The sequence below is a fragment of the Dendroctonus ponderosae genome, unplaced genomic scaffold, assembly GCF_020466585.1.
Source record: "Dendroctonus ponderosae isolate FM_Combo_2020 unplaced genomic scaffold, Dpon_F_20191213v2 Dpon_F_20191213_149, whole genome shotgun sequence".
NCBI classification, from domain to species: domain Eukaryota; kingdom Metazoa; phylum Arthropoda; class Insecta; order Coleoptera; family Curculionidae; genus Dendroctonus; species Dendroctonus ponderosae.
In genome coordinates, this window is record NW_026017627.1 from 6364 (window position 1) to 19375 (window position 13012).

At 31.9% G+C, this 13012-nt stretch overlaps 2 protein-coding genes across 2 annotated transcripts; both read left to right on the forward strand.

The window, feature by feature from the left end:
- The first annotated feature begins 801 nt into the window (after nt 1-801).
- Nucleotides 802-3158, forward strand: LOC109535794 (acyl-CoA Delta-9 desaturase). The gene is made up of 4 exons (XM_019901798.2): nt 802-1006; nt 1121-1251; nt 1668-2056; nt 2732-3158. The coding sequence occupies exons 1-4, from the start codon at nt 856-858 to the stop codon at nt 3039-3041; spliced, it is 981 nt and encodes a 326-aa protein (XP_019757357.1). The 5' UTR covers nt 802-855; the 3' UTR covers nt 3042-3158.
- A 1607-nt stretch (nt 3159-4765) lies between these two features.
- Nucleotides 4766-9634, forward strand: LOC125503251 (acyl-CoA Delta(11) desaturase-like). Its single transcript, XM_048663302.1, has 6 exons — nt 4766-4960; nt 5093-5223; nt 6056-6444; nt 6498-7095; nt 7149-7308; nt 9195-9634. Exons 1-4 carry the CDS (start codon nt 4813-4815, stop codon nt 6754-6756), a joined length of 927 nt encoding a protein of 308 aa, XP_048519259.1. The 5' UTR covers nt 4766-4812; the 3' UTR covers nt 6757-7095; nt 7149-7308; nt 9195-9634.
- The last annotated feature ends 3378 nt before the right edge of the window (nt 9635-13012 follow it).

The following is a 13012-nucleotide window of genomic DNA, read 5'->3' on the forward strand; positions in this document are numbered from 1 at the left end:
TGCAATACAACGACAGAAGCTTACCAGACTGGAAATCGTAAATATTAACATTCGGACGTCTTGTGTTGACCTGCGATGCCATTTAGTCAGCAATATGTTACAAAAACAATAACTATGCAAATTCACCTATTGAATGGTTGAATGCAATGAATGCTAATTGGTTTCAAAGTCACACAATGGTTGGACATTGGTTGACTTTGAAATTATACTAAATTTCGTGGCACATATTTCAATGTATTCAAAACTTAAGAAATTTTAGAAAAAAATTAAGATGAGGAAAAATTTTTGGTGGACCGACCACTGAGCAGGAAGAATGAAGATGATGAGGTTTCACAAATTGGATCTAGTGATTCTCGTTTTGACGCTACGTTTCCATTCTAATGTTAATGGAATAGGTTAGCATATTATTTATCTAACTTTTTCTTTACCCGTCTTTCAATGATTTCCTGTTAGTTAATGCTTCGATCATTCGACATTCGGCTGATGTACAGAGTGGCAGAAAAACTTTAATGAACGTTAAGTGAAACTGTTACTCGGTGGAAAATATCTAGGTACAATCGTTTTCGCTAGGAAAAGGGATATTGGAGAATTTATTGAGAAAAGAAACACGGTTAAATATCTTGAGATGACCCTGGAAAACCAATTTACGCAAAATAAGCTACAACAATGTAAAAATCTTCGCTTTTGCTCGTATAAACAAAAACTTTGCACTTTCCTGCACATATTGCATCATTTATGGTGGACTTCGTTATTATTTGAGCCACTTTATACACTCGACTTGCAACAAAAGCGATGCAATATAAAGTCGGACTTCCTGACTGATTTAGCGTTTACTACCAATCGAGGTTCATTCCCATGATGGCATCCATAATCAGCTACTATCGAGGGAATAAAGACAAATTTGTATGGAAGAACATTGCCCTGCTGTTTGGTTTTCATCCGATTGCGCTGTTTGCCCTATTTCGGGTTCTAAGTGGTTCTGCCAGCCTTAATACAGTCCTTTTCAGTAAGTCAATTATTTTCACTACTTTTACTGTTAATGTAAGTAACCCAAACAAGATACTGTCGAAAAATTGAATAAAATCTATTTCTGTTAATTTACAGTGATGTTGTTTTGCAGATTTTGCTTTAGGCTTTTTAGGGTTTTTAAGCCTTACAGCTGGCGCTCATAGGCTTTGGTCGCATAAAGCTTATAAAGCTCGATGGCCTTTAAGACTTATGTTGGTGCTGTTTAATTTCTTGATATACGAGGTATGTCACATCAGTTTTTTAGCAGATATTTTCCTTCAGAAAAATTGTTATTCTCCCTGTTTGTGATGATGGGTTCCTTGCAAATATAACTGGAAGTTCGTTATGTTTTTAATAAGGAGTCTGGCGCCTCAAGTGGTTTACTTTTTGAGATTTTTCAATATTTGCCTTCAGTAACACAATTAAGGAAATAAGCGCATTATGGTATAACGAAGCAATGTTCAAAGTGACTTTTTACATTATTTAGTTCATTTTTAATGCAAATGTTAGTAAAGTGGAAAATCGCACATTTTTGCATGCAACTTTAGGCGCCTGTCGATCAATCCTTTTAGTACAGTTAGTTCAATGAAGGCTGAACAGAACCAGAACCAATGAAACCTTTAAATATTTTCAATAATTTTCATTTCAAATTTTGTCAGAATCCTATAATTCATTGGGCTCGAGATCATCGCACTCATCACAAATTCAGTGAAACCGACGCTGATCCTCATGATTCCAGACGTGGGTTTTTCTACGCACACATGGGCTGGGCAATGTTGAAAAAACGCCCAGAAGTGTTGAAAAAAGGCAAAACCATCGATCAATCCGATTTGCAGAATGATAAAGTATTGAAATGGCAAGAAAAGTACTACATGTTGTTGATGCCTTTAGGCACGTTTATTCTGCCTACCGTAATTCCTGCGTATTATTGGCAAGAAACATGGGCAAACGCATACAGCGTCAATATTTTGCGATATTTATGGGTTCTTCATCTGCATGGATTGATTAATTCGGTTGCGCATACTTTTGGAGAAAAACGATTTGATAAGTAAGTTAGAGAAAATTGAATATAAACTGCTAAAGGAAAGCAATGGTCTTGTAAATAGAAAACAGTTTCCATTTATGTCGAGGAAAGATCCGATTTTTAACAAACATTGAGACGGGGTTCTAAAGGGAAAAAAACACACAAAAAACTTGTCACGTTATGTATTTGTAGATTACGACTTGTAGTCGCTTTTTTCACAAAAAGCAGGGTTTTGATCTTCAAATTAAGTAAATCAGAAAAAATCGAAAAATAGTGTATAAAATAATAATACAAATAATAGAAGTGTATTTATGATTTCATTTGATTTATGGTTTCTGTTTAAAACAACGTGTTTTTTATATATTCTCTATTATAAATTCGATTTTACTATACCCCATAAAATTACTGTAACGAGTCTGTAGAAAAAGCATTAGAACAGAAACAATAATAATTTTGCGTAGGTATAAACAGGGAAGTAAAATAATGGTAAACAACACTGATTTAAAGAGATTTTACAGTTTAATTTTCAATTCCTAAAGATTGTATTTTTTTATCTTCTTAATTCCTCTTACCATGTGCAAATTAATCTTCATACAGTGCTCTTCAGTTCTTCTACTTAGTTAATCTATGGTTCAGCTACAGATATAAATTTGGTTAGATTAGTAAACAGCAAAAGGTTTTTAACTGGATTTATTTTAGAAATATTGGACCTGGAGATAGTGTTTTGGTATCGGCTCTAACTCTTGGTGAAGGTCAGCACAACTATCACCATACGTTTCCATGGGATTTCCGAGGTGCAGCTACCGGAATGTTGCGCTGGAATTTAACGCTTTTCTTCATATTGGCCTGTGCGAAAATAGGATGGGCCTACGAAATGAAAGCTCCTTCGGATGAAATTGTGAAAAAACGAGCGGCCCGAACTGGCGAAGAAACTCATCTATGGGGTTGGGGTGACAAAGACATTGAAAAAGTCATTGAAGAATATAAATTTTCTACGACTGTGGATTGATTGATACACTCAAACAACTGATCTGACTGAAGATTGAAAAATGTGATTATAAGGGTGTTAAGGGCGTGCAAATGTACATTTTTTGGACTTGCTGAATATAATTTAAATTTGTAAAAAGTTGTTGTTTGATTTTTTTGTTAATATTGAAACACATTGAAACTTAAACACATTTTTGTTAATGTTTTTTTATTGAGAAATACAGACACAGATGAAAGATTAAGGTTGTCTAATTTTGTGATTTTTTTGAAGCTCATAAACTGGCGATGTTTCTGAGTATTTAGAACACGACCAATAGGCCAAAGCTTTTATATGTAAAATTTGCAACCTGTGAAGATTCTAGTGCAACAAGTAAACCAAGTGCTACAAATTTGGAGTTTATTGCGGATTTTTTGATGCCCAAAATGTAAACTGTTCGCGTCGTTTTTCACATTTGTTTTCAGTAATATTGATGTTTTAAAAATATATTCAACAATCCTCTACTAAAAATTCATACTTTATTGCTTGCACAAGAAGGCGTCTCAGTTTATTACCAAAATTGGGATTTTGTGTGTTCTCATCAAGATTGTTTAACACAGGTTTCTTTCCAAAAAATGTCCAGTTATTTTAATTTAGCACATTATTTGCGCCACTAAACAACTGAATTTGCTGGGGTTGCATGTTAAGAGCGAAAATTCTCCAATATTTATTGGAGTTGTTAATATCTCCATTTCACTTTCCTTCAAAAAATTGCTGCCACTTTTCCTATTTATATTTAACATTTTCATCATTTTTTTAACATAACATCAGATTTAAAATTTTTATCGTTTCTACTAATATCTCCAAAACTGGGAAAGTGTTTAAGAGGTTTTTCGGCAAATGGAAACATGCTATGGTAGGTAAAATTACTGAAATATGAAATGTTCAGCATTTTAAATCATATTTTAATTGACAAAATACTACAATAAACGTATATGATTTATATAACAAAGAAAAATTGGAAACTGGCTAGTTTCGCCCCTAAGAATAATGTTTAGTACCAAAACTATCTTTTTTTATGCAAGTTAATTTTTTTTTGCAAAACATTTAGAATCCTCGATTCACACGAATCGATACCGATAATTATTTTTGCGATTTTCTCAAAACTGGTAAATTTTTAGAGCTTTCGGTAGTTTTAGTTTTTTTAGTGGACATGGGTAGAAAATTATTTCTTGATTGTCAGTGAAAGTAATAATTGTAGTGTCTTGAAATCAATGAAATCGAGAATAAAAACGGATAATTAAAAAAATATACAATTGACAAATTTAAACTGGACAGTTCTTGGGCAGTTAGACGGTCGTGTAAAACAATTTCTTCCTGATTTTTCGCAAGCATGAGTAGCTCTCATCTTCAGAGGTGGTTGCTGCGTTAAAAAACAATTTCAAGCAATGGCTGAGAAGTGGCAGAGAAGGCTGGCTTTTTGGGTTTTATGACACAATCAATACATTTAAAAGAATCCCTTTCGAATAGATAAAGCGCTTCTAATTTTAAAAACGCTTTGGCCCATTTTTTTTTTAATAATTGGTTATCCGACGACGACGACTTATTGGCAAAACGATTTCTGCTGAAGCATTATGTATTTATTCGCAATATTCATTGGCATCGTGTTAATATGCAACAATGAAAGTAATTATTGTCATTGTTGTTTCATACAACTTATTTTGAGCTAGTAGCATGGATTTATTCATACGCATTGTCTGTGGTCTATAAAATATGATTAGTTTCGTAGGAGGCACATATTCGCTTGTTCTGCAATATGGATAGTACGAAAACATCATTTAGCACTGAGCAGTTGGGTATTGTGTGGAGAAATGTGATTTTATTTGGCATTTTACATGCGATTGGTTTAATTGGAATATTATTAGTCGCCAAGGGTCAAATTTCATATTCGACACTCATTTTTGGTTAGTATTGCCCAGCTTTCGGTTAAGTACATGTACAGTTCGTCATTAAACTAGTAAGCACATCAAGCTCGTCAATTGAATTATTTTCTTCGCTTTCAAGATGCAGTGTTTTAATATGATTAGTCGTTTCAGATATAGTACTAGGTGTTTCTAGTCAAATTGGGATAACTGCCGGAGCTCACAGATTGTGGGCACACAGATCATATAAAGCAACATTCCCCTTAAGGCTTCTGTTGGTCGTTTTAGATACTTTTGTGTATCAGGTATGTAACCTAAACTAACACAATAGTCTGTAATCAATACTATATTGGTAAGGCTTGATAGATCTGAAAATTAGTCTTAATGATCATTTTTTTAAATACGGTCAGTTTGGATGAGATTTTTATGTTCCAAGTTGTCGATTTAATTTAAACTGCTCACAATTCAAGCGTTTCTAAAATTGTGTAGTGTTTTCCGTTTATTGACAGTATTTTCCTTGTACCTTTGAAATATTTTTTAAATCTAGAGCATTGACCAACCCAATAAACAAAAATACCAAATTTTGCAAATGATTGACATGAAAACTTTAGCAAATACGTTCCTAAATCGTACGTGCAAAACCCTAGAAAATCCAATGTATTATTGAATATAAGTGTATTCAAAACAGTCGGTATTTTTTTTGAATAATTCTTCAATTGTTTTTATGTTTTTAGTTTATCAAACATATAATTCTGTTTTCCTTTGAATTTTTTGTAAGCAGCACTTAGTAAGCAGGAGCAAAAATTAGGTACTTGAACTTCGTTAGTGGATGTTTAGTTAAAAATTACATCTTTGTCTAGTTCTGCTGTAACTTTCTTTAATTTTGCAACTTTAGTTTCGAAATCTTTACTTTTTTGGAACCAGTTGAGATATGGAGCGTCGTTTTCACAAGGACAAGAACATGATTTAAATTAATTTTTCATTGACATAAATAAATTAATCGTTACTCATTTACAGTAACAAAACCTTGCTTACTCATTCGACTGCCTTTTGAGCAGCATCATAATTATATACAGCTTCCTTCATTCATCTTTCATTTTATTTCTCACTTATAGTAAATTCTCCGTCATGTTTCAGACATCTGTTATCAATTGGTGTCGCGATCATCGTCTCCATCACAAATATTCCGATACTCACGCGGATCCACACAATGTTAACAGAGGCTTCTTTTTCTCCCACATCGGCTGGATAATGGTTCGAAAGCACCCGGAAGTGAAAGCAAAGGGTAAAGGAATTGACTTGTCCGATCTCTACTCGGATCCTCTGCTAACGTTCCAGCACAAGTACTACCTTCCTCTGATGTTACTCGCTTGTTTTATTACGCCCGTTGCTGTTCCAATGTATTTCTGGAAGGAAACCTTCCTCAATGCCTTTTCCCTGAATATTGTGCGCTATTTGATTATCGTTCATAACACTTTCACAATAAACTCATTTGCTCATCGATTTGGATACCGGCCATACAACAGGTAAGTGTTCCTTGCTCCTTAAGAAAAAGACTATTAAGAAATTTACTTTCCAGATTTATTGTTCCAGGAGACAGCTTAAATCTGTCTCTGGTGACTTGTGGAGAAGGTTTCCACAATTACCATCACACGTTTCCTTGGGATTATCGATCTGCAGAGTTTGGGAAGTTTTCCTTTAACTTGACCAGAAGGTTCATCGAGTTTTTCAACCAAATTGGATGGGCGCATGATCTGAAATTTGCCTCAGAGGACATGATTAAGAAGCGAGTACTACGAACAGGAGCCAACATTGAAGAAGTCGAGTTAAAGATCTAAAAATTAGTTAGCATTAATTTTTGGAGAAAATGTAAAAAAGTATTGTTTTTTTCTAATAAAGCACCCTAGGAAAAGTACTGAAAGCTGGATTACAACATCATCGAATTTCCAGTTATCGCGGGAAATATATAACTTTTGAAAAGTGCGTACGTAAATCCACTCTTCCACATTGTAGTACACAATTTAAATAAAAATTCCATATTCAGTGGAGACTTAATATTTTGATAGACTATCTACAGGATCACAATCTTATCAACATAGTCGATTTTTCCCATCTTTCTAAATTTAAATCCGAACAATTCTAGGTTAAAATGAGCGCTGGCTTAGTGTGGACAATCCGTAAGTATTTCCAATCATCTTTGGACTTTTTCATTACACTTTTCTGGTTTAAGTTTTTGTGGTTTGTGCGGAAGTCTGCAGTTATGCTGTGAGTCCAAACAATGACATTGAATCTGGCTCCAGTTCTGATCCAGTTTTGCTCAACTCCAAACTATGTGTTGACAAAAATGGAAGACGTCTATATGGAGAAATTGCTTATAAATTAGACTGCAGGTAAACAATGTATTCAAATGATATTCATGTCGTTGATATGTTTTAATATCATATCCATTGTTGCACTGATAACTTTTCTATTGACTTTTAATGCAACAGTTGTTAACTTGTTAACTGTTAAATTAGCAGACAATAAAAATTAATTTTTACTTGAATGCACTCGAGAAGCGTTTTTCGGAAATACCTCATTTTGCCCTTGAACTTTCTTCCACGTGTTTCACAATACTGTGCAGTACTAATTCAAGGCAGCTTATGAATATTTTAGTGTGCAAAACGCATTTATTTTACCATAAGGAAACTTGACATTAATGAGACTGGCAAGTTATCTGTCGCGATCAGTTGCGAAATATTTCGCAGTATTCCTAGGATTAGGGATTATTGCTTATATCTAAGTTTATATACCCACTTACACTTTATTTACATTTGTTTTTAGATTGTCTGTATCTGTAATCAATCACCTACTTTTCTGCTCCACTCTAGATTAGATGTGGAACAGGATGATCGGTTTACACACAAGGATGATAACTATTGCTCAAATAAAATATACACATTTGATCGTAATGAGAAATTCATTGGCAGCTAATTGAAAGGCAAAATATAGGTATTAAACGATGCTAATTAGAGGGAAGACGGATGGAAAATAAAAAATACTGAAAGTCAAAGAAGGTCAAGGAAAATTAAGAAAACCTTCAATACGTGTGAATTCGCCTTGCAATTTCCTCTTTTAAATTGAGGAGCTAATATGTCTGCAAACTCAATTTATTATTCCTTAAATAAATCGAGAGAAGAAGGCGTTAAAGGCAAAATATTTAGAGCGTTCATCAATCTATAAACAAAAGATAAACTAATATAAATATGCAGACATTTTTTCCTTTAAATATTTTAAATTGATTATTCAATTTTTGACAGTTTTATTGAAAAGTATCATTTTTTTGTACATTCCAGTTTGAGAGGAAATAATGTTCAAAAGTTTACATTGAAATGAATTAATTGCAGTAATACAATCAGTTATTTGGTCCAATCCGATAATAAACAATACAGAAGTACTTGGAAAATTTTTCATTTTTAAGTGTAGAATTTTTATTCATCCTTTTTTATATTATAATATTGTTTTATTAAAAAATCGTTCACACTGCAAAGTTAAGTTAAATTATAAATTACTTTGAGCCCCGTGATTTTCTCACATTTCCTATGAATTTTTTAAGATTAAATATGTTGTTAATAATCTATTGAACTATTAAATCTTGTCAATTATTTCATCATTATTTATTCAATTGCTTTGAATTTCTCTGATAAAACACACAGTTGCGATTTTAATCGGCTTTCGGAGCTTAAAGTCACTTTGACAAAAAAGTTGAAATATTTATTCATCTTGGAAATTCCTTGGTTTCTCAATTAGCTTCCATTCGAAGTGTTGATGCTTGTTGTGTTTTGGGCAATTGATAACACATTTTACTGCTGTTTTAGGGAGCAGAACCGTTTTTTAATTAAGGAGATTTGTACTTTTTTTTGAAGATTTAGTTGTTTGATTCTTTGCTTATTCATAAATTCATAACAATACTTGCTCTATACCAACTTTATTAATTTTGGAATTAATGCCTTCACCATTCTTACTATTACTTCTATTTATTTCACTGCTGACATTTTTCGGGTCTATCTGAATTGTTTGTCTAACATTTTTTATATTGGCTGCAATATATTAAAGAAAATATAGTAGACATTAAACGTTTTTTGAATAGTCGCAATAATCATCCTCAATCATCTTGATGAAACTATATTCCACTATAAAATATGCTACATTCTATTATCAGTTTGAATATTTTTGAAGATATAAGACACTTAGACACTAAGAAAAATTAATAATACACATTTGGTCTGTTTTTCAGGAAATTTGTACACTGCGCTCCTGGACTTGCAATGATTGTCTTTTGCCAGCCTGGTCTTCTGTTTAACCAGGCCAAAAAGTACTGCGATTGGCCGAGAGAGGCAAATTGTGTAGAATTCAGTGCTGTAGACCCGACTAAATTAGTTGTACCTGCAAACAGTATACCATGGAATTAGTTGTAATTATAAAATTTAGCTGAAAATACCTTTTTTTTATAAGTAAGAAGTTTTATAATTTTAATTTAAGTTATTTTTTGTTCAAGTTAAGAATTCTTTAGAAATTGTACAGACTTGTGGGTCACTTCCAAATTTTGTCCGAATTATTCAAATTGAGACAGTTATCTAATTGAAATATTTTAAGTAATTAATATTTAAAATTATCGTAAATGTTTGCATGGAAATTTTTTTAAGGTACTGACTTGATCGTATTTAATGATTTCGACTAAAAGTGTATCATTTACCTTTCCTATTTATTGGCCATGTGAGCCACTTCTAAAAATTGCTAAGAAGATGGGAAAAATATTGTATAGCACTACCAAAAGAAAAACTAAAAGTATTTTAAAATTAAGCAAAAAAACCATAATTAATAACGAAATTAACCCAAATAAAACCATAATATTCTTATAAAACAATGTTTTACAGATTGCAACAAGGAAGAATTATTTAGCCGTTATAACTGTTGAATATACCCTTTGCCATAATTTCTCATTAAAATTAATCGATAACTTTCACTTTGGCCTCATTAAGGCAACATTACCGATTAAATAAAAACGAAAATAAATTTTGTAACGCACAAAACAGGCATTTATAAAACTTGGAGAGCTAGTTAATAATACAATCGAGATAGGGCCGACCGTAGGCAAATTATTTAATAAGCGGCATCTTTAATGCACTTTACCTTAAACAATAAATCACTTTCGCTAAAGAATTGTTAGTAAATCACGCGTTCTCGGTTTGTTTACACTCGAAGACACATTTATTGGTTCGGTATGAGTTATGGCGCATTGAGTTCAACTTTGTTACATTTTTATTGTAACAAAGTCGGGCTTATTCGTTAAGGTAATTAAGGGAAGCCTATAATATGTTTTATGATCGGCATATAGCTAATTAAAATTATTAATTGGCCAGCCTTGGTTAATAATAAACTGTTTCCTTCGTTAGCCTTAGGACATTATAATTTCGTAGAAAAAATGTGAAGAAAAGTGCTTGATTTATATTTACTTGTTTACATTTGAAAACTACACCAAATTAGTTCTGATGCAACTTAATAAATAAATTATTCATCACACAAGAAGTTTCACATCACCAATTGAAAATCAAAGAAAACAAATCAGACTCATTAAAAAAATTACGTAAATCTACTTTGCAATTTGTGCACTTTACATTAATTGTTTTGTTTGGAAATATACAAAAATGATACTATTTTAGATCTTGGGAATCGTTCCAACTTAACAAAAAGTATATAAATTTTCAAAAATTGTCAAGATTTAAACAGTAGTCAGAAGAATTCGCCAAACTTATTGAATATTAAGTCGCGAAAAGGAAATTTCTCTAGTTAATGAACGAAAATATTCTTAATTGACAAAAATATCGCAACAAAACCAGCAGCTCTAATGATACATTATGCAAGTCATTGAATTAAACTTGAATAAAAATCAATAATGAAAAATTATGCCACCTGCCAGTGATCATTCAATAGACGAAAATGTGGCTTTCCTTTTTGGTAGCAACCAACCAATCTTTATTCGATATGCCGGCAACAAGTAAAATAAATTATTATTAATTGCTGTACGAATATACGCCGGTAATTTTCTTTAAAGTTACTATTAATTTGAAAAGGGGCTTCGGAATAATTTACTAATTAGCCGTATTTGTAATCCATTGACCTACCGCAGCGAAACCATTACGATCGTTTGTTGGCTGTAATAATTACTTAATTTATTATATTATGTTTCATTTAATAAGTTTGAAATGTTGAGGTTTGAGTTAACCAACACACCATGAAACAGACAGTCAGCTAAGTAATATTAAAAGTGTATAGAAAATGAAACATCAAGGAGATTAAAATTTTTAATACAATGTTTATGTTGCAAAAGCAAAATAAATTTGCAAAATTTTCTACTCTATACAACTATTTTTCTTAAACTCAGTAGAACAGTTCAGGTTCGATAAACTAAAAAAAAAACTGAAAATAATCAGAATTACATAGTATGAAAGTGGATTTATTGGTTTTTGAAATTATAATATATAATAAATTTGCATGTATATAATTTTAACATCAATTAATCGACAGCTGAGTGAGCAAAATACATCTACTAATGTCTGTTATAGAAAGAGTCGAAACATAGGAAATGTGCATGCTTTTTTCCTTTTTCAATAGACCTCATTATAGTTTCTCCTTGTTCCACATTAACTGTTAGCGAAATATAGAGAAGCTCGTTGAAGGAATATTTTTTCGCGTAGATCTGAGAAAAATTATATTTAGAATTACCAGTTTTGGTACTAAGGTTTCATCAGATTGTTCTGTGAGGATCACTAATTAACTTTCTTCATACTTAGAAAGTAGCAAATTAAACTCTAAAAATGTCGGTGATTGCTACGTAAAATTGAACAAATTCAACAATCGAATAAAATCGAAATTAAAATTCTGATCTGAACGGAAAATAGAAAAATAAAAGGTTCGAAAGGATTATAAATATTTTGTGAGCTGTCAAAATTGGTCGGATACCTGCTCAACCTTTGAACAATTATCTAATTAAAATTAATACCCATTTAAAAACGAAACTCATCAAAAGCTGCCCGCGGACCAAATTAATCATGAATAAATGGGGCTGCTCTGATGATCGTTTTAATTTAATAATTAATGAAAAATATATTAGGGCCTAGTTAGCAGGTGCTTAAAAAAGGCCGATCCCATACGGAATCGTTTCTCGAAGCTAACAGATCTGTTGCAAAGTTGTTAATTTGAGGATGATTAATTTCTTATATTTTACATCAAATAATTTAATTTTATTTGGGTCCGCCCCTAAAACTTATGTCTGGATTAAACGGAAATCATTTAACCAAAGCCAATCAGAGTTTTTAATATGTCAATCGTTATTAATTAGGTACCACTTGCTAAAAAGCCAAATTATGTGAAGTGTGCTTGTAAAAAAGCATATGAACAAGACAAAAGCAAGTGTTTTGAAAATTTGTTAATTTTGTATAAGAAGTTAATAAATCTTAATAAAGAATCACAGAAACTCAATAAAGTTTAGCAAGCACTCACTAACAAAAGTAATGGAAATCAGTATATGAAAATAAATTGTAACCATTAAAGAAAAACTGGAGGCGGTTGTTAAAGCACTACATAATTTCCATTCGCTCTCCTTTAAGTAGTATTTTTTTAAATTTTTCGGTCGTGCTTACATTGAATTTGTGTAAAGAATGTATCAAATGTGCGCTGAAAATATGCTTTTTTTAATTATGCAATTAGAACAAGTATTTATACAAATATATAAAACTTCAAGGAAAGTTGGAAAATCAGAGTAACTCATGGCTCATCGGCACACATGTTCGGTTCTTTTTGCTCAAGTTTTCGCTGACCTTCAACCATTTAGAGAACACGAATATAATTTTTTTTAATAGCAGCTCAGAAATCTGACCTCAAGATTTAAAAAATCGCGAAAATGATGCTGAAAACCTACAGAACTCTTAAAGACAGCGGTGGGTTATTCCCATGCAATTTAGAAATTTTGTAACGAATATACAATAAAATTACCGAGCTTTTGAAGAGCTCTGAAGAAATTCCTCAAAAATGAAATTCTGACAAAGTTTAATT